The sequence below is a fragment of the Melospiza melodia genome, chromosome 16 (assembly GCF_035770615.1).
Source record: "Melospiza melodia melodia isolate bMelMel2 chromosome 16, bMelMel2.pri, whole genome shotgun sequence".
In the NCBI taxonomy this organism is placed as follows: Eukaryota; Metazoa; Chordata; class Aves; order Passeriformes; family Passerellidae; genus Melospiza; species Melospiza melodia.
Window position 1 is genome coordinate 9,512,169 of NC_086209.1, and position 21,793 is coordinate 9,533,961.

General features: G+C 47.3%; 2 protein-coding genes across 3 annotated transcripts in view; one reads left to right on the forward strand and one right to left on the reverse strand.

The window, feature by feature from the left end:
- Positions 1–295, reverse strand: part of VSIG1 (V-set and immunoglobulin domain containing 1) — a 24,371-nt gene extending 24,076 nt beyond the window's left edge. Inside the window, exon 1 of one of the 2 annotated variants that reach the window (XM_063170558.1) lies at positions 105–295. In XM_063170558.1, the coding sequence (XP_063026628.1) occupies positions 105–153 (49 nt within the window). In that variant the 5' untranslated portion in view covers positions 154–295. The remainder of the gene's footprint in view (positions 1–104) is intronic. The other variant, XM_063170559.1, reaches the window with a different exon arrangement.
- Positions 296–13,841: 13,546 nt separating this feature from the next.
- LOC134425702 (synaptotagmin-like protein 2) overlaps positions 13,842–21,793 on the forward strand; it is a 34,257-nt gene continuing 26,305 nt past the window's right edge. The window contains exon 1 of the mRNA XM_063170563.1: positions 13,842–13,961. The gene's annotated coding sequence lies outside the window, so the exon portion shown is untranslated. The remainder of the gene's footprint in view (positions 13,962–21,793) is intronic.

A 21,793-nucleotide genomic window follows, 5' to 3' on the forward strand; every position in this document is an offset into this window, starting at 1 on the left:
CATTAATCTCTTAAGTTCTCCCAGTTTGCTAATCAGGCTCACCTGCTCTCTTACCCCCACAGGCTCCTTTGTTCCAGCACCATCTCAATGTTTGTTATTCTTACCTGCAAGGATGGCTAGAATTGGAAATATCTTCAGCACTGTTGCACACATCTTCTTGATGCTGGGAGAGAAAAGAGACCAGATGCTGCTTCTGGCTTCCACTGAGACTGAACTGGTTTAGTTTTTGAGGTTGGTTTTTTGTTTTCCTTATCAGCTGTGTCTCAACACGTCAGTGAGCTGTTTCATTCTCCTTTATCACATGTGTGCCTTTCTCCAACTAGTGGTGTGACTGTTCACTTGAAACCATTTTGTGGGGTTTGAGCAACCAAGGGTTTTGTTAATAATAAACCTTTGAATCAGAGAAGCCCAAATGCTCCCACTTTTGCCAGGCCCTGCAGTATTTGCCTACTTAAGTACTTTCACTGAGTACAAGAAAGGTATTTGTGGACCTATTTGGCAATCAACCTGATTACTAGTGTTGGGGTCAGGCCTAATATGAATAATCTTTATTTCCTGTTAATTCTGTCATTTCCTTTCTAAAATGGGCATGTGTAGATAATACATTGTCAGTACATTTTCAGTTCAAAGCATGTCTCTTATACATTTTGTTCAGCTTCCTGCAGGAGCCAGATTTGCTTTTTGTGCTCCATGGTGTTTGACTGAGGCTGACTCAGAGCCCTGAGCTGGTTCTGTACACAGCCATGGGCAGTGAGTGCCCGAGGACAGAGCAGAGGGCAGCATTGCCTTGTGCATGTGTGCCTGCACTGGGACCAGGGCAGGGAACATGGCCAGGGACTTTTCCTGTGCTTGTTGAAAACATGGGACTAATTCATGCCTCAGGATCCCATGGAAAGCCCTTTTGGAAGGTGGGGTTCAGCATCTGGCCATGTGAGGTTGGAGGGGAAAGGTAAAACCAGGCTCTTCCTCATCTCTCATGTGATATGGTGGCAGATTCTTCAGCAAAGAGTCAGGTTGCTGGTTGCATCAGTTACTGTTGGGATCGGGTTTATGGATTATTTTATTCTACCAGACATTTCTGTGCATGGCAGATGCCTGAATAATCTCTGGGCAGATGGCAGGGTTTGGTGATATTTTTATATCAGCCATCTCCAAAAGTTTTGGAGATGTCTTCTCCTTGGTTCTGACTGTGAGCACCTCACACAGAGTCCCACAGAGTGGGCAGTGCCTGTCTTTAAACTATAATAGAGTGGGCAAGTCTTGCAACTGCTAAATGTCTTTTCCAAGAATCACAGGGGACCCAGAGTCCAAAAATGAAGATGAACATTGAAAAACTGAAATCCAAACTCAGATTTCTTCCAAAAGTTGGAAAGCATTTAGATTCACCTTCACTGAGGAAGTGTGGAGGGATCACAAGCACGCATGGGAAGTTTCACTGGCTTTTCCCAAAGCCCAAATTGGGAGCTGCTGCTGATTTCCAGTTATTTAACCATGGATGAGTGCAATGATCTGAAGATGAGATACAGACACATTCAGTGACTGCCTGTGGCAGCTCCATGGTACCCAGGAGTGTGACTGGGAGCTCACAGAGCCCTGATCCTTTGCATAAGACAGCAATTTTCAAGAAGATGCAAAAAACCACTGCCACCCTGCTGAGTAAGCCAGCACCTGCAGGAGCCTGTGTCTTTACCACAGTACCAGTGTGTCCTCTAATTCCCTCTCATCTATCAGCACCAAAGTCCTTTTCCTGCCATTTAAAGCTCCCTCAGCTAAAATGTATTTTTGCTTTGTTACATTCTCTTTTTGCCAATTTAAAAAATGACAGAACTACATTCCTGGAGGCCGAAATGCTCAGTTTGACCAGAGAACAGGAGCCAAGAACACAAATTCTGTATCAGCATGTGGCTCTTTAATCTTGGGATGAAGGGCTGAGATTACAAGTTACAGAATGGGTAGAGCTCATAGCAAAGATTACAACCATTACCCTGTTTTAGAGAATTCTGAACAGCAGGAGGAGTGTTTATGTTTGATTGTTACCCACCAGGGGCTCATTCCTCTCAAACCAGAGGTTCCCAGCACTAATCCTGCAGGCCCTCCAGGGTTACTCTCCTGTGAAGGTGATGGATGGCACCTGTCAGCTGCTGACTGTGCTCCTAACTCACTGCTCCTGGAGAACAGCACTGCCTGTTCTGGGGAGCTGAACACAGAAAACAAAACCTGCTTTGGTCTGATGTTTTAAATTACAGTGGGAAAATAACCCCTCACTTACAGCGCTCAGCTAAGAGCAGAGAGCAGCCCAGAGTGCAGCAGCACAGCAGTCCCTGTGCTCTGGGTGGAGAAAGGCTCCTATCTCAAGATAAAATGGAAGGGGCCACTACCAGGAGCTGTGTGTTACAGACTTTGTGAGTCAAGCCTGTGTACATTGAAATGTACTCTGAAATGTTCCCTTTTCAAGGAGTTCCCATGTATTCACTCTCTAAATAGAAGTGTCAGTCATTAAAAAATGAAGCCCAGACGCAAACCCCAAGCAAGGCAGCATCACCCAGACAAAGCACTGCCAGGATATTCAGGAGTTGCTTCTGTTGGCCTGAAACCTAATTAAAAAACTTCCTGTAGAATTCTATGTTTTGCTTGACAAAACTCAGCAGTGTTCCAGCTGCTCTGTCTTCCTGAAATAAGCTAAATCTGTAATTGTGTGGTGACACCAAACCCAGTCTAACCCAGGGATTTACAAAGCTCTCTAGTTCAGCATCACAGCTGATGGCTGAGGATGAAGAGAAGTGTGTAATTAAAGATTCCAACAAGTGCAGTGAAAGAGTTGCTTTAAGCCTCTAAATCCATCCTTAGGTTGATTTTCAAATGTACAGTACAGTTTGCTTGCTTATTGCACAGCCTTGTTTGTGGTTTAAAAAACATTTATAAGTTTTTGTGGAGTGTTTGCAGTCTAAAAGATAATTAATGAACTCACTGCTATTTTTAATCTTGTAGAGAGTGAAAGTCTGTAAGGTAACAAAAATATAAACTCTTCTTCTGAGGAGAGCCCCATGGCTTGTCACTTCAAAGTAACTTGGTCAGAAATATACCTAACCCTCTGTATTCAATCCCCAGATGAATATTATCACTTATTATCAAATATAAAATTATCAGTTTCTTATCAAAAAGCACAATTATGTTTCCTTGTAAAGGGTCTAGAATGATCTTTTTTTTAAAATATTGTCCCTTTTCTCAGTAGGAAGAAGGTTTATTTTCCTTTTAGCCATTCAAAAGCCAGAGTTTCCTAGAGCAAAATCCTTGTCCAAGAAGCTTTCCTCTTTCTGGGGGGGGGAATAAAGGAAAACAAGCACCAAAGTGAGATGAAGCAGCTGCCCAGTGCTCTGGTCCTGGCACAGAGGATGCTCCCAGTGCCTCTCCCTGCCTGTGCTCTGCTCCACACAGGTGGGCAGGGTGGGGAGCAGATCCAGCCTCTCTGACACACACAGGCCATGCAGGGAGTTTTCTTATCCTGCATTGCTTTGGGAAACTGATGCCTGCTGCAGTCAAAAGGATTTGTTTGTGTGCAACACCTTGCAATAGAGCTGTGACTCCTGTACCCACAGCAGTGTGTATTTAGTCACAAGTTCCATGGGAAATGGATGGGAATGTCAGCATCTGGGCACATTTGTGGATCTGACTCAGGCTGTTTGGGTTGACAGGAACACTCCTCTGATCTTCCCTTCCTTCTGACCTGAGGAGAAAATGAAAAGCAGAGGAACAGCTGCTCCTGATGCTGCCCAGACCTCCTGGGGGTGCTGGGGGAGCATCCACATGCCCTGGGGTTAGGCTGCCTTGGGTTGTGCTCGGCCAGGATGACGGAAGTGCTGGAGGGAGTTTTGTTGCAGAAGCAGGGGAGGTTACACATGGTAAATTTAAACCCCTTGTGTGCAGGGGAGCTGAGCACCACGAGTGCCCTGATGGATGCAGGACAAAGAATGACTTTCTAACATAAAGTGCCACCATCAGACAATACATTTCTGCTCTGTGGCTCAAGTGTCAAAGCCAAAGCAAGCTCTCCCCTGTGTGGTAAATCACAGTAAAATGGTTCTGCCTTTGTACCATTGCTGTTCCCTTGGATTTTCATTGACTGCATAACCTTTTCCCTGCATATGATTAACTCTACTTATGTCTTTTTTTCTTTTGACCTTTCTCTTTTTCATGTAGTTTCACAATTGAAGCTAATCAAATAAAACAAAACAAAACAAAACAAACCCCAAAAGGAAAACAACAAGCAAACAAACACAACAACAAAAAAGGAAAATAAGGAAAATTCACACTGAGGATATGAGGATTAAACTGCCTATCGACTTTATCAGAGGGAAAGGTCTTTTTTTCTAATAGATGTTTGCATTTTCATAGATAAACATTTTTTGAAACTATTAAGTGGTTTTGTTCTTTAGATTTGGAAGCATTTGTTGTCCTTGTCTAAAATGAAAAATGCTTTCAGCTCAAGAGTGCATGGAACTGCATCATTTATATGGGTGCTGCTTGCCTTAACAGGTAATGAAAATGTGATTTTAGGGTTACTCTGCCATATTAAGACCTGGCATAAAATTAATGCAATTGGGATGAACTCTAGGCCTTCCACCTGCTCCTGCTGTCTCTGAGTTGGAGGGTTCAGGTGCATTGATGTTAAAAGGATGTGTTTGTGCTTTCAAACACAACAGTTCATGCTGTCTAATGACTACAAGGTGACCTCATTCTTTATTTTTAAAAATAGTCTGTTTCTAAATTCTCACTGTTTCAAGGAAATTCTTGGACTCAGTGCTGACCTCAGCTGCTCCCTACTCCATGTATTGCTACAAATCTCTTTGCTTTTGGCATGCTCCACTTTAGGAGAGAGACTAAAGCAACCTCTGTGTCTGAGCATTGCTTTGCCTGCCTGAGTCTGACCTGGCTGTGAATCCCTTCCATTTTAATTCACACAACTGGCCCCTGGAGGGAACTGAGAAGCTGTTTCTGTATCCAGGCTCTGCAAATCAGCTGCCCTCTGAAGGAGCCTGGATTTAGTGGGACTGTGTGGCCTTTTTCTTGGGGAGGCAGAATAATATTTGTACATGCCATTAGTTATTAATTAATGCTGTACAGCTGGTTTTGCCCCAGCTGCTCTTCTCCCAGCAGAAATGCCGTGGGGTCCCTGGTGGCAGCAAAGCCTGGCTGTGCCTGCTGGCAGCCAGCTTCCTTCCCAGGCTGCTCTGGCACTGCCCCTGGTGTCTGATGGAGTTTTTTCCTTGGGAAGCTCTGGGCTCCCAGAAGCTGGGCAGTGCTTTGGAAATAGCATGTAAGGTGAACAAGGTAACATGGAGTGAACCAAGAGCAGCTGCTTCCTTGGTGCCTGGCTTCATGAGCCTTTTCCTTTTGATTCCCAGGAGTTTTCCAGGAGAAGGCTACTTGTTTACTTGGTTTTAATTCCCAGGAAGGATGATAAGATGCTTCCTTCTCTGCTTTGCTAATAATCTCATTAGACTTGTCTTATTATTTTCATTATACTGAGTATGGCAATACGACGATGTTACAAAGTTGTGGAGCAGAGGATCAGCAATCCTGAATACAAAACAGGGCAGGAGACCAGGAGATAAACTTAAACACTTGTTTAGTCCTGCCTCTGACTTGCTTGTGACAGGCAGCCCAAGTTATTCAGCAGCTGATGGGGGCTCAGATCCTGTAGCCTGCTTTGTTCCAGCTGCTGTTCAAACTCTTTGGAAGCAATTGTTATCCTTCAGTGATCAAGCGGGCACTGAGTTTGCAAAGTGTAGGGAAGGGATGGAAAATGAAACTCTCAGCAGCCTGTATGTACATCGTGGGAGCAGCTGGGGAAGCAATAGCTCAGATGATTTCAGATGAAGTCATCTGAAAAACAGATGAATCCTAATGGTGTGTAGGGTGTAACCTTTGAAAAACACCCGTCTAATCCAGTTGTACACGGCAATTTGATTCAAACGAGCTACCGAAAGCCGCGGGGCAGCCCGGCCCGGCACAGTTCCATCCCTGTCCCGCCTTGCCCCAGGGGCTGGCAGCTCCAAACCCGGCCCGGTGCCGGTGCCGGTGGGGGCACCCTGCACACCGGCGTGTCCCGCAGCCCGGCCCGTGTCCTGCGCTGCCGCGGGTGCCCGTGTCCCTGTTCCCTGTCACGGCCCAGGTGTGTCCGTGTCACAGCCGGCTGTGCCCGTGTCCCTGCTCCGTGTCCCTGTGCCCGCGTCCCCGCTCCGTGTCCCTGCTCCGTGTCACTGCCGGGTGTGCCCGTGTCACTGCTAGCTGTGCCAGTGTCCCTGCTCCATGTCCCTGTGCCCGTGTCACACCCCGCTCCGTGTCCCTGTGTCCGTGTCCCCGCTCCGTGTCCCCGCTCCGTGTCCTCGCTCCGTGTCCCCGCTCCGTGCCCCTGTGCCCGTGTCCCTGTGCCCGTGTCCCCGCTCCGTGTCCCCGCTCCGTGTCCCTGTGTCCGTGTCCCCGCTCCGTGTCCCCGCTCCGTGTCCTCGCTCCGTGTCCCCGCTCCGTGTCCCTGTGCCCGTGTCCCCGCTCCGTGTCCCTGTGCCCGTGTCCCCGCTCCGTGTCCCCGCTCCGTGTCCCCGCTCCGTGTCCCTGTGCCCGTGTCCCCGCTCCGTGTCCCCGCTCCGTGTCCCCGCTCCGTGCCCCTGTGCCCGTGTCCCTGTGCCCGTGTCCCCGCTCCGTGTCCCCGCTCCGTGTCCCCGCTCCGTGCCCCTGTGCCCGTGTCCCTGTGCCCGTGTCCCCGCTCCGTGTCCCCGCTCCGTGTCCCCGCTCCGTGTCCCTGTGCCCGTGTCCCTGTGCCCGTGTCCCCGCTCCGTGTCCCCGCCCCGTGCCCGTGCCAGGCGGGCGGTGCTGCGGAGCCCCGGGCAGTCTCCTCGATCCCCCCGTGCCCGGGGCACCCCGAGGTGCTGCAGCCTCCCCTCGGCTCCTCCTCCCTCCTCGGACCCGCAGAGCATCCCTCTGGCTGCATCATCTCGGGCTGTAAACTCCCACTATCACAAGGGAAAAAGCTTGTACAGGCTTTCCCAAAGGGTGAAATGGTTTTGTAAAATTATCAGAAATGCAGTTGGGATCTTTCTTTGCTCTTTTGATTCCCAAGAACTGAGTACTGATTCTGTGCCAGAGATGACGTAAAACTCCTACTGGGTGGCCTTTTCTATAATGTTCAATAAGTGATGTGTTCTCAGAGCCTGTATGAAATACTGAAAAGCTTCCAGCTCTATAAGCAGACAGCCCTCAGAGAGAAAGAACAGCTTAACACCCAGTGCAGAGACTTATCTATCAGCACCACTGATGTGACTGGTGTTTAATTAGCATCAGCTCTTCTTTTTGCCCTTTTTCATTCTGCAGGTTAACATCACATATCCAGCTGGGACTGTTCTGGTTGGCATTGTCACGGTCACTGCCTGTGCACAGCTTGACAAAGCTGGCTCTGCTCACTGGGATTTGGGGAGCCAGGTCACACCCCAGATGACAACTGACCTGCAGCAGATAGATTAGAGTGGTTGTACCTTCTAGCAGTAATTACATGCAATTAGAGTGTCTTCCTGGGACAGGAAGCCCCTGACCTTCCAAAAGAGGGTTTGCAGCCTTGATTTGATCCCGTGGTGTCAGTGAGATTCCTGTGCACTGGAGCCATCCATGAGCGCAGCTGTGGGAGCAGGGCTGAGCCTGGCCACAAGGATGGCACCACTGAGCACATTGCTGCAGAAAGTTGCTGGTTAGCTTCTGTGTTTAATCCTTAAAATAGGTCATAGATGGGAGACACTGACCTACGGTGCACCAGGACTGTCAAATTTATCATGACCCATGCGATAATTAATGGTTTCCCTACCTTTCTACCTCTGGGCATGGTGGTGGTGAATAATGACGTGAAAGGTCAGTTTCATTTGCTCTTTCATTAAGGAAATGCTGCTTGTATCCTGTGGATTGCAAGGAAAAAAATCTTAAAATAGTTCCAAGTATACACTTAAAGAGCAAAAATCAGAAAGCAAATCAATGGCTTACATAATTTTTATTTTAAAAAAAAGTACAACCCTACTGAAGCACACAGTGACCTTGAATATATCACCATTAAAAAGTATTAAAAACTATTAGCAGCTTCTTGCAGTTTGAACTTTTAAGCCAAATAGGGCAATGCCTCTTCCTGATAATTCTACTTCAACATTGTATTAATAAAAACATAGTTGACAGTTGCTAAGTTCTAGAAATAAGTTTCTTTGAACAACATAATCTCTTTAGCAGTTCAAATGCCATTCATAGGATGCTTGCATTTTTTGCAAATGTTTCCTGCTTTAGGACATGAACTGAACAAATAGGTAATCAAATGGTGTGGGAGTTCAATACAAGGGCTGGCTCTTGACAATTAAAAAGGACTTTTTTTGTTGTGATTGAGCACAAATCCATGTGACAGTTTTAAAATACCTTTTATGTGTTATCCCTCAAGTAGCAGCTTAATTTGTACTTCCAAAGAACATCAGCAAATCTTTCCTGTTTCCTTAGAAAATGCTATTTTTGTGATCTTATTCCTGTAAGCCACACTCATCTTATTCAGTAATCCCTCAGGTCAAATACAGCAAAAGCAATACTTCCTCTAAGTAAATACCAGCATAATGCAGTTAGGCATCTTTTTTCATGTTTTAATAACATAAAAGTCTGGCAGAGTCCTGGTTTATTCCAGGCATGTTAAGTTAACAGCCTATTTTGATAGCCTTTTTGCAATACAAAATACTTTATGTACATTAATAGCTTAAAATCTCCTTGGACCATTTTAAGATGGGAATCTCAGGTGAGGGTTTCAGCCTTGCTTGGGTGGATGGGACCAGGGAGGAAAGGAAGGGGTCTAAGGGGTCAGGGAAAACATTCTGGTATTGCATAATGAGAAATCATCTTCAAACTAAGGTTCTCTTTTCCTTTTTAAGGAATTATTCTCAGAAAGGACAATTCTGCTTTGGCTGCTTGTTAAGGCACTAGATACCAAATGCATTTAGGCCTTCAAAATTATGCCTATGTAAGCAGTTTTGAAACCCATTTGAGAAGAGTTCTCTGGCAGCTCAGTTCCCTCAAGAAGGGTGCTTATTTATAGTACTTCAAAAATAACTGGGAAATGTGGACTTTTAGTTCAGAAAAGAAATTCCAAAGCTGACTATGTGCAGTGTTGATTGTGACAAGTAAACCTGAAATGCTTATGTGCTGACTCTTGTGCTGGAGCAGAGCATGGGTTCATACTGCTAAATACCATTTCTGTTTAGATTTGCTATTTTACATGACAGATGCATGAACAAATCCAGCCTCTGCTTACCCTGGGGGTTGGAGGGTGGGTTGGATGCTGGTACCCTGCTGGTAGAAGCTTTCTCATCATGCAGTGCCACAGGCTGTGCAGTGCTGCTGGTGAAACAGCAGCTGAGGGGAAGGTTGTGCCACTGTAGGTAATTTTATCCTTCACTTTTATTCACTGGACTTTGCTCAGTAATCTAACTGCAGATATTCTCATTAAGCAGAGAAAAATCTACTCCTGTTTTTGTGTCTTGCAAGCAGCTTTGCCTCTGTGTTACCTTTCCTTGTGTGGTACTGTGCAGCAGTGTGGTCGTTACTTAGGGCATCCTGTCAGAACCAAAGAGAAATCCATTTCTTAAATGTGATTTGGACTGCAAGAGGGGCAGCAAACTCACTAATATTTCAAAGAAACCTCTCTATGAGAGAAGATTTATTGTTTGCTTGTTTTAAAGGAATGCCAGGATGTGTTCCCAACAGCAGACATTATTATTTCCTCTTACAACCCAGGGCAATTTTAAAGCCAGTTAGCAGCAAACTTGTGTCTCTCAGGGCTTCCTGCTGACAAGGAGGGAGCATGCAGGGCATCCAGAGGGCAGGGGTGGAACAGGGATATCAGTGTGGGAAGGGATATCAGGCAGTGTCACTTAATCATCAACAGCATTTGGTATGAAAATGGTAAAGCTTTGCTAATTGTCTGGCTTTGATAAGTCACTTTCTGCTCCATGTTGTTTTCTGCTGTAAGCTGGATTACTGCATTTATTGGAAGCCAGAGTACAGATTTCTCAGGATGCTTTTTGCCATGTGTCAAGCCTAACTCGGCTCAGCACAGCAAACCTGGAGTGACAGTGGTGGTATGAGCCACTGTGGGATATTTCCTTTTCTGTGCTGGTTTCAATCTGGCAAGAAATAAATATATTGCAACAGAGCAGTATAAAAACAACCCACTGGTTTATCTCATGCATGTGGAAACTGCCCCATTTCCTTTGTGAACACTGATCAATACCAGTGTTGAGATATGGCTGGAGTTCTCAGGCCTGTAGGTGTGTTTTCCTGAAGGACTTTGCTTTCCTGCAGGGAAACCTCACCTTTAGTAACCATCTCTTCTCACTGCAGAGAGGAGCTTGGACCTTGCTCCATACCTGGTGCAGGCTCGAGCCCGTGGTGTTGCTTGAGCCATGGGTGGCTGTGTGCACTCTGCATCCCACTCTGTCACTGCTAGCTGGGATGAACATGGCCCTACAAAAACTGTTGGCTTTGCTGTAAGCAATTAGTAACATCTTTCCCATGACTTGGGCTATGTGATTTGTAAGTGTCTCAGAAAGCTCCCTGAAACATGAGCCAATTTCTCTTTTAAAACTCTTACATTAAAAGAAAAAAAAATCATCTTGCACTGCTGAGCAAAATGGTATCAAAAATATAGTTCTTGCTGCCAACCAATAGAGATTTATACCTTACAGCAGAAAGGACACAGAGCCTCAGTTTTTGATAAGAACTGCCCAGCTTTTCATCAGTAAAAATTGAGGTGCACAGTGCCAAATAAAATAAGGCCAGCTTCTTAGCTGGTTTAAACTGGATGACCTCCATGTAGTGTCACTTGATCTGCACTGAATTTACTTGCTGAATTTTCACTGTAACATGACTCACCATCTCTAACCAAGTAAGACATACAGCAGGATTGCAAAGGATGTCTCTAAAGAGATATGTTGCTGTTCTGCTCCTATCCTGTCCTAGATGCCCAGTTATTGCAGATAGAAGTAGGACCCTGCTCATACACACATTTATCAGTTTTTTTCCTCCTTTGGAGTCTGTATTTATGTTTAGGGCTTGCTGGTGGAGCATTTGTCCTACTGGAGTGGGGATTTTATCTGTTTCTTTATTCTGGCAAGCTGTAAACCAAAATTTTAACACCCAGTAAACAAAACTGAGAAGCAGTTTGTTCTCAGAAAAATATTTTTGTGATACAACAGTGGGAAGTAAAAATGGCATCTCCAAAGCACCATGTTCTTCCTTTGGTGCTTTTAGTGGTTTTAACACTGCAGTCAGGTAGCTGGGGAGGAAATTTTGGGGTTGCAAAAATTTCAATGAAAACCCCACTGAAATATTTGTTGGTGATTTTGTCATGCTTCCACATTTAGTTCCTCTAGAGGAGGCTGAATTGTGAAGAAACACTGAGAGCATTAATCACACTGATATGTACTTTTCAGCTATCTTCTGGCAGCCTTTTGAAAGTCACAGCTAAAAATACTTAAAACACTCCAGGCTTACTGGGATTTGAGTTAAGAAAAAGGAGAGCATAGAAAGAAAATCCTTAGAACAATGTGTTGTGCTATGGCTGAACTTGCAGAGGTCCCAGCTTAGGTGAGATAACAAAAGGATTGTTCATCTGAACTTGAGGTGCACCTCCTCTAAAGGGAGTCCCACATTGTACTCTGAAAAAAACTGTGGGTTTTGAGGGGCTTATCACTGTGGTGGGAATAGGAATGGACAAACCTTTTGGTGGTGGGTTTACCTTGGCTGGATGCCAGGTGCTCACCAAGCTGCTCTATCACTGCCTTCCTCAGCAGGACAAGATGGGGTGCAGGAAAATAAGATGGAAAAAACCCATGGGTCAAGATGCAGGCAATTTAATAAAGCACAAGCAAAGGATGCACATGGAAGTAAAGGAAAACAAAACATTTATTCTCTCCTTCCCATCAGCAGACAATGTCCAGCCACTTTCCAGGAAGCAGTTATTCTGGAAGAGAAAGGTCATAATAATAAATGACTTAGGGGCAGGCAGCAATCAGCATCTCAGACTCAGAACACCTCTTGATGCTCTAAGCTTAATAGCCCAAGTCTTAGACTTGAATCAGCAGTTCATTTTAGGATATGAACTATGAAAGCCTAAATAGAAATCAGCAAGTAAATCCATTTTTTTTCCCATCTCTGCCTACTATTCAAGTGTTTTACATGATTGCTGACAGTTGTTCTCCTGAAGATATTAAAAGACTGAAACGTGAGGAAAGCAAGGGAGGCACAGGCTGTGGTAAGAAAATGCATTTCTTCACTGATTTTACAGGCTGCTGTAAAGTCCCCATGTGACTGTATTTACTCACTCTCAAGTCACGTTTTTGTCTAGCATTGAGCAGGAATGGCCAGAAATAAACCCTAAACTAAGCTCTTGTTCCTGCCTCCAGTGGATGCAAAAGCACTGACTGAATTTCAGCAGCCAGAAATTCAAACTCAGTGATGTCAAAGTGTGACTGGTTTTGCCTCAGCTTTCTCTGCTGTAGAAGATGAAACCTGGGGGTGCTGCTGTGTGTGGGACAGGTGGGACAGCAGGGACAGCTGAGTGCTGCATCCTTTCAGGGACTGCCCCTGGGGAATGAGCAAGGCAGGCACATTCCCCCGGTCTGCTGTCACGCTTAGTCGGACTAAGAAGAAAAAGTTTTTCTTTTGTGTGTTCTCTAGCTTATATATTCTTAACAAAACGTGATCTCAAGATCACAATAACTTATTATATCTATTGGTGTAAGGCAATTAGCGTTAATATAATTGGTAAAAGTTTAACAGGAATTTAATAAGGCACGTGTACACACATTTATTTATGCATGTAGTCTATCTTACAAAACTTTTCATGTATCTTTTCTAATCTGTTCCCATGCTGACAGCTTTATCTTCTTCCTTGCCATGGATACACTCAAAAATCATCAATTATTATTTCTTCTGTTAACTCATCTTTGCTTGCAAACCAGCTGTCAAGCCCCTCCACAGCCTCCTGGAGCCTCCTGATTTTTTTCCCCATCTAAGATTTATGAATGTGTCCATTACTGTTTCTTCTTGGGAGCGGGCCCTGGTGGAAGGAGCCACGGAGGCACCGAGGGGGCAGCGTCACAGGTCTCGATTGGGTTACCGAGGTAAACAGCAGGGAGTAGAAATCCCAATAAACTGGAATGGCTGGAAATATACCTTCAGATCCTTGTTTGGAGCTTAAATTTTTGCTGCTTTGGGTTAGAATAGGGGCTGGGCGGGTTGACTCTTGGTTGCCTGTCGGAGTTGAACACTGGCATAGCGCTCGGTCCCCAGCATCCCTCTTTGCCCCCTCCTGTCCGCAGGCACAGACCGAGGGAGAGGAACAGGTTTTGTTTCCCAAGGAGGCAGCTTTGCCATGCTGAAGGGACATGGGGCGGCTGCTCTACCTGCTCCGAGCCCTGGGGGTGCCTTACTGCCTACACTTCCCCTACACACAATAACTTAAATCTGCTTTTCTGACACCTTATACCTCTCCTAACACCTTGCCTTTCCAAGGCGGGCCCTGCCCTGGCTGACAAGGGCGGCACTAATTACTTTGATTAATATATAATAACAGTATTTGGCAAGGCCGAAATGATCCCCAACCCAGGCTGCCTCCAGCCCCTCGCAGGTCCCGCTGACCTGCCTGACCCCCGCCCCTGCTCCGGCCCGGGTTTTCCATCTGCTGCCACCCCGGGATGGGCACGGCCCCGGGACGGAGAGCCCCGATCCCGCCCCCGGGACGAAGAGCCCGGCCCCGGGATGGAGAGCTCCGCCCCGGGAGGGACAGCCCGGCCCCGGGGTGGTTAGTCCCGATTCGGGACGGACAGCCCCGGTTTGGGATGGACAGCCCCGCCCGGCATAGCCCCGCTCCCGCCCTGCGCCGCCGAGGGCAGGTAAGGGCTGCGGGGCTTCGCCGTGCCGGGCACAGCCCGGTGTGCGGGGAGGGGGCGGGAGCGCAGCCCGGGCCGGTGTCCGTGTTCGTGTCCGTGTGCGCGTCCGTGTCCGTGCCCGTGCCCGTGTCCGTGTCCGTGTCCGTGCCCGTGCCCGTGTCCGTGTCCGTGTCCGTGTCCGTGTCCGTGTGCCGGGCCCGTGTGCCGGGTCCGTGTCCGTGCCCGTGTCCGTGTCCGTGTCCGTGTGCCGGGCCCGTGTCCGTGTCCGTGTCCGTGTCCGTGTCCGTGTCCGTGTGCATGTCCTTGTCCGTGTCCGTGTCCGTGTCCGTGTCCGTGTCCGTGCCCGTGCCCGTGTCCGTGTCCGTGTCCGTGTGCATGTCCTTGTCCGTGTCCGTGTGCCGGGTCCGTGTCCGTGTCCGTGTCCGTGCCCGTGTCCGTGTCCGTGTCCGTGTGCCGGGTCCGTGTCCGTGTCCGTGCCCGTGTCCGTGCCCGTGCCCGTGTCCGTGTCCGTGTCCGTGTGCATGTCCTTGTCCGTGTCCGTGTGCCGGGTCCGTGTCCGTGTCCGTGTCCGTGCCCGTGTCCGTGTCCGTGTCCGTGTCCGTGCCCGTGTCCGTGTCCGTGTCCGTGTCCGTGTCCGTGCCCGAGCCCGTGTCTGTGTCCGTGCCCGTGTCCGTGGCACAGCCGCCGCCGGGACGCAGCGGTGCCTGCCGAGCCTCGCTGGCCGTTCGGCGGCGCTGGGAGCGGGCGGAGGTGCCGCTGCCCCTGCCCCGGGTGGGTCCGGGACTTCCCCTCCAGGCGGGGTCTGGCCTCGGGGGCACCGTGCGCTGGGCACGCGTGGCCCGGCAGCGGTGGGAGTGTGGGATGGAGCTGCACGGAGCAGCTGCCGGGCAGGACAGCGGGCAGGACACGGGGACAGCCTCGGTGGCCGTGGCGGGGCGGCAGTGCCGGCGGGGGCACGGGTTCCAGTGTGACCCGCGGCAGCGCTCCGGGTCCGGACGGCGCCCGGCACAGCGGCAGCACAGCACGGAGCTGGCCGGGCCTTCCCCAGCCCGGCCCGGCACGGCACGGGACTGGTTCCGCCCACCGGGCTGCCGGGGCCCTGCCTTGGCACGGGGCATCGTTCCCCTGCGTCTGGCCGGGACTTTGGGCTGTCAAATCAAAGTGTATCTGATCTTGCATTGATGAATTGCGTTATCAAAGCAATTAGTCACAGAGTGGATTTTGTCCCATCTATTAAAATGAAGTTTGTGAGGCAGCTGCTGGTTTTCAGAGAGATCACAGAATCAGAATAGTTTGGGTTGGAAGATCATCTTATTCCAAGGCAGGTACACCTTACTCTAGACCAGGTTGCTCAAGGCCTATCCAACCTGGCCTTGGACAATTCCAGGGATGGGGCATCCACAACTTTCCCTGAAGAGAAAATCTGACATAAAAAACTTTCAAAAAAGTAAAGTCCTAGAAAATAAGGGGTACTTTTGATGATTTATAGTGTACTTTTTGTTATTACTCCCCCACTTTGTATTCTAAGTAACTTTTAAAAACGTGGAATGTGAAGTGTCACTTCCCTGTGGCTTCTGCTGTTTTGTCTGTATTTTCCTAGTCTCCCTTCTCCATCCTGGTTTTATTTACTTCCCTGTTCATGTTCATTGTTGTAAATGCTTGACATGGCAATAAAACCAGCATTTATTAACTTCTGCTCCCTTTGCAGCCATCTCTCCAGTGTGATCAATGCTGTTGTATAAGCCATGGTAACCTATGACCTGTTTGGTCCCTGGGCATTTTTTGGATTGCTTTGGCACTGAGTAATTTTCACATGAAATAGTTTGCACTGGAGCTTATTCTCTCCAGTGGTGCTGTAAACCATTCTAGACCCCTGCATCTCTGTCCCTGGGGCAGACCAGAGGACATGGTCAGACAGTGCAGATCTGCTGACCTGTCCCTGTGGAACTTGTGTGAGTGAGGGTGTCAGCAGGCAGGAGTTAGCTGCTTCTGAGGGCTGAACCCAATTCCTTACCTCCCTCCCTGTTCCACCTTTGGCAGAATATCTGAGAAACTCCACGTGGTGACCCAAGTTTCTGCTCTCCTGCACAATTCTGTAATTGAAGTGCAAACTTGTTTTTTTTTTTTTTTCCTCCTGAAGTCATAAATTGTATCCCTTTAATGGGCCTCCATCCCTGGGAAAGGGGCAGCCCTTGCCACAGTATGGCACAACATGGGACAAAGTGTTCATTGTACACGAGGCTCACTTTGATTGCATTGAAATCAATATTGTTATCTGCACTCAGAGATGTAGCAGGGAGTGTGTGTGTTGGGGGGGAGAAAAACAAAGCAATGATAAATGTTTGCAACAAAGCTGAAAGGAGTACAAGGCTGTTCTGGGGTGTAAACAGGCATCCGAGCAGGAGAAAAAGAAGGGCTTGTTAGTGACACTTGATTCAAAACCAAGTTACCTTTTTTTTGCAAGTTAAACCTAATGCTGCAGTTCATCTTGGAGAGCCAAACCAGATGGGATTAGAAACTCAGCCAGGGAGGATGCTGCTGGGAACTGCTCTGGGGGGCTGCTTGGCTGAGCCCCCATGGTTTCAGGAGCTTCAGCCCAAGCTGCTCCCTTCCTGCAGACCTGCACTCCCAGGGCTGACACCACAAAGCAGAGTCACCAGTGTGGAGTGTCCCTGGGCAGACACCTTACCCTCTGCAGCATAATGTGCATTTACACAACAGCAGCATCATCATACAGTTGTGTCTGGGCAGAATTAGAGTCGTTACTGCTCATATAAAAGCTCCCAATCTTAATCGGCTTTAGCACCTAGAAATAAAACTACATTGTTCAACAGTTCAGATGACCTTGTTATTTTTATCCAAAATGTCTGTTTTCTCCACCTTCCTTCAAGATTTGCTAAGTATTCGTGGAGCTGCACAGATGGAAGAAACACCTTGTCTGTGCAAGAAGTTGGACCAGATGATCAGCTGGTACTGATTTTATTTTTAGTGATTTAATTAAATCAGTGCAATCTGTGTTTGGACTTCTCACTTGAGTTGGTCTAAACTTTTATGTTAAGCTGAACTAAATGACAGGCCATATCCACAAGCAGATTTTTGCTTGTTTAAGCACATTTGTTTATAGCTGTGCTTGTGGCTAATTAACCTACTGCAGCTTTGTTCAGTAGAGAGAACCTGCTATGAGAACTGTGGTTTTGTGTTGAAATTAGTGAATCTGATTCACTTTTAATCTCCTTGTGAACTGAGACTACCCATCTCTGGTAGTGTTAGCCTCCTCATGGCTGTGGGTGTTGGATGTCACCCTTCACTGGGCAGAGTTAAACCTTTCACCTCCCTGCAAGCACTGCAGGGGACAGACAGTGGAATCAGGTGCCTTGTCCTTCTTGTAAGCAATAGGTGCTGCCAGGGCCTCCTGTGCCACTCAGGTCATCCTGCTCCTAGGGCACAGACATGGCTGCAGTGGGTGAATTAATGGCTGAGTCTGGTTTGCATTGGAAAGTTGCATTATTTCTGGAAGGAAATTGGCCAGTTTAAAAAAATATATTCCTATGTATGAATTTGTTTTATCATGGGACAAGGTCTGTGAAAGCAGGGGATGTGGCAGATTCAGCAATAGGCTTACTCCCTCTGGAATTTCCTTTCACTGTATGTCAGGGTAACAAAGTAAAACAGCTTTAGTTAAAATTTTAGTGTAGTGCATTTCTGCACTAGAACTGGGCCCAGCAGAGACCAGTCTAGGCCTCAGCACATGTTTGGGAATTAGAAGATAAAAAGTCATGGTTCCCAGATCAGACATGGACCTTGGGCATTTTTCTCCCCCTCCATCATGGGGGGATGACCCCAGCCTCTGATGCAGAACCTCTTTGTTTTGATATCAATAACTGGAAGCTACAGGTTGGGTGATTGCTTCCTAAGAGTGTTTCTAGAACTCCTTTTAAGAGTGTTTCTAAAACTCCTTTTCCTGGGTGTTGGAGGGAATTATACCTGCCTGATATCTCAAACAATGCAATGCACCCTGCTGTTTTACAGTTAAATCAAAGCTGGAATGAAGGTATTTCAGAATCATCCAGGCATGGCTGAGGCTTAAAAATAATCAGTGACCAGAAGGAAGGATCCCTCAGTATGCAAAGTTTCCTAAACAAACAGCACTGTTTTCCCTTGGGATTTATCACCACGCCTCATGCCTTGAGCTCAGCAGGCACAGGAGTACAAAGGAATTGGGCCCTGCATATTTTCAACTTCACCCTGTTACAAAATGAGGTGGTTTCAGCATTGTGTTTTTTTAAATGAAATGTCTTCTGATCGGGAGGACTCCTGACCAGGGTAGGTGTTGCAAGCTCACAATTATTGGGGCATAACAAGCAGGGTCAGGAAAGCAATTTAAGACATGTCACCACTTCAGGCAAACATGGAGAAATTATGTTTGGAAAAAAGCACAGTTGAGGTCAGCAAATATTTTTCTGGGTCAAAAATAATAGACAGAAGTTCTCATGGGTGGTTGCTTTTTTCTTCATCTTCCATTTCTGCAGTTTCTTTGTTTGAACTCAGCCAAAACTTATCTTCCACCTCCCATTTTTCATATTGAAAATATCTGGGTTCTGAGGATGAGTGGGTGACAAAGGAGGACAGGGAGGTGATTAATCTAAATACTTGCAATGTTCTAGCTTTAAGCTCCTCCTGCTCAGCTTTAGATACCATACATTCAATTGTCCTTACCTTTTCAAGTGTAACAGCTGAGGAGATGCTTTTGGGAGTGCCCATCATACCAGGTGGCATCTAGAAACTCTGCTAGCAGGACAGCTGAGTTTTTAAAGGTGATATAACGAGTCTCCTGTTCTCCTTTGGCTGAGAGGGAAGCCTGGACACCAGGATGTTCTCTGATGGAAGTGTCAGTGTGGCAGAAGCACAGCCAGATGTCCATGAGATGCCCTAAGCTAAGCTGTGGGGGTGAAGGGCTGTTACAAACTAATAAATAGGGAATGCAAATCCTTGTAGAACTCGTTTTCTTGAGGGCCTAAGTGCAGATTTAGAGCAAAGCTCAGCACAAGCCCCTGCCCCCACCCCAAAGCCATTTAGAGGTGGAGGTGTGGGAGGCTTCCCCTGGTCTCCAGCAAAGCTCTTGGGAGAGGAATGCCTGTGCTGAGAGTGGATCCAGCAGGGGACACAGCAAAGGCTCTGAGGTACTGGAGACTCTCTGGAGATCCAGCCACCCCTGTTCACTGGGATATCAGGGGATTTCTTGGTGTCCCAGGTAGCTGTGCTTGTTTATTTGTGTTCTGGCAATCTGCAGAATTACAATGAACTACATCCTGCAGGCTCTGCAAATAGTTCCCACCTATGAAATAAACAGAACTCTCAAATATTTAGACTATAGCATTGCATTATCACTTTATTACCAATTAAAGGACTTGTTGACCTTAAGCAGTCTGAGTCAGACTTCTCCTCTGATGGGTGTTTTTATTTTGGCAATGCTGGTTCTAGGAAATAATGATTAAGACTGAAAAGCTCAGTCTTTTGTTTACCCTAGGTGGTAACCAAAGGATGGTTCATTTAATTAAAAGTGGCTAAAAGGAAGTAAATTGTGTGTAATGCAAATTCCACCCATGCAGTTCCTTGTTAGAAGGAGATGAGCAGAGTTCAGTGGAGCTAATTATTCATGTGGCGGTTATACTGCAGTTTGTAGAAATATAGAGGGGAGGAAAAATCCTTATGCATCCTTAACTGACCCTTCTGTAATGCCCTGGGTCTGGGATGTTCTTTGGAAGCCAAGGTATTTCTGAGGCTGAGTGCAAACAGGCAGAATTAACCCATTTCCTCAGTTAAGCATTCCTCACATGCACTGAACAGGAGAATTTGCTCTTTTTTTTTGGCTTAGCATTGTATTGTTCTAAATTATCTTCCACTGTCTGCTCTTGAGGGGCTGGGCTGGAGACCTGCTTGCTCTGATAAATTCCTGCAATTCCTCTGTGCCATCTCAGGGCCATTCCCATTCAATGGACATCCTTTCACTAAAGCTGCCTAAGGGGAGGGGAGGGAAGAGATTTTAATAAAACAGCAGAGATTCTCCATCATGCTGGACATTATTGGAAAGTGTGATGTGGAGCAATGACTTGATCTGAGAGAAACCACCCAGGGCTGTGCTCAGGATGAACTGAGCAGTAGTTTTTTGTTCTGGGTTGCACACTGGAGTGGAGAGCCATCTCTAGGGTCAGAGCTGCTCTTTGCTAGCTCAGGTCCTGCCAAAGCTGCCCTAAGTGGGGGTTACCAGCAGCATGAGCTCTGATCTTTCTGTCTGAGGTGGGAATGGCACTCTGTCATGTACAGTCCTCACTGAATAGAGAGAAATATCTGTAAAGTCTGTGAGTCGTTGAGCTTGAGCAATTCTGGCATTTGTGACTGACATTGCCAGAATTTGGCCTTGACATTTCCTGTGTGATGGTAACAGATGTGTTTGGATGTGGACTGCTCCGGGAGACCACAGTTGCCTGCTTTGTTTGAAGTTATCCTTTATCTTATCAGCTGTCTCTCCGCCTGAAGGCCATTTGTATATGACTTAGCTGCTTAGGAGGGTATTGGGTAGGAAGTTTTTGGGTAGGAGCTGTAGGCCTCTCTCTCTCATTTCTCTGCAACAAGTCAGACAAAATATCATTGCAGTCAGTGCAGTGACACATTTTTAGTGGGATTGCTTTTCAGAAAGCAATTAAATATATTCTCTGTTCTGATAGTTCACAGCTGTTCTTAGTCAGCAGAGGAGTAGACAGTTCAGAGCTGCAAGTGGTTTATTGCAAATTAGGAGAAAATAATGCACCTTGGAAGAGCTGTCATGATGCTGTGGAGTTTCACAAGAACTAAACAACAGGCAGGTATTTTCTATATTCATTTCATTACAGTGAGAGGGGAGATGTGAGCACAGAGAAAGAGGAGGGCTGGTGGTGTGATGTGGCCACCGGCAGAACAGACAGGGCTAGGGGTGTCTGCTGTTCAGCCATGTGCCTCTCCCTGGGCCAGCCCTTGGTGCCTCAGGAACACTGTCCTACTGCCCAGCAATTCCATTCTCTAAGAGCAGTGGCTGTAAGCTTGTGCAATACCCCTCCCATCTGTATTTTTGCGCCTTGAGGGCTTGTCTGTGTGAAAAGGGAGCACTTGCATCAGTTGAGCTGCCACAGGCTAAAGTGGGGCTCATGCCTGGCCCCTGCAGCTGCCCCATCCCTGGGCTGGGGCTGTCCCTTGCCTTGGTGACAGTGGGCAGTGCCAGCCCTGGGCACAAATCAAGGACACAAACAGGGGTCACAGCTCCTCTGCACTGCAGCACCAGGCAGGGACAGACAGCCCAGCCCCACAGACAGGAGGGTTTAATGCTGGTTTTCAGCCCATCCCTCACAGAGAGAAAGACCATCCTACAGTTTGATTTTTATTGTTTTCTCTGCTGGCAAAGGACATCCATTAAAAAGTATAGTATTATGACAATTATAATGGCTGTCACTGTTTTGCCTGATAATAAAAATAAAATAATAGTAAAATAAAAGTAAAAGAGTGATGGCAACACCTCTGCATATTTCACTGGTTGCAGAAGCAATCAGATGGGAGGAAGAGTGGGGCTGGGCTTGCCAGCATGAGACAGAGAGAGGCACATGGCTGATCATGGGCTCTCTGGGTGTGGTGGTTTTGGCACTAAATCTTTCTGGTGCTGTTAACTACAGCACATCCTGGGAACTGCAGGGTGGCTGTGAGTGCCAGGAGCACATCCATCATTCTTAATACAATGCTGCTCTTGGCTTTGACCTGCCCTCCAGGGGCTGTCTTGACTAATGAGGGAACTGGGAAGTGTCCACACA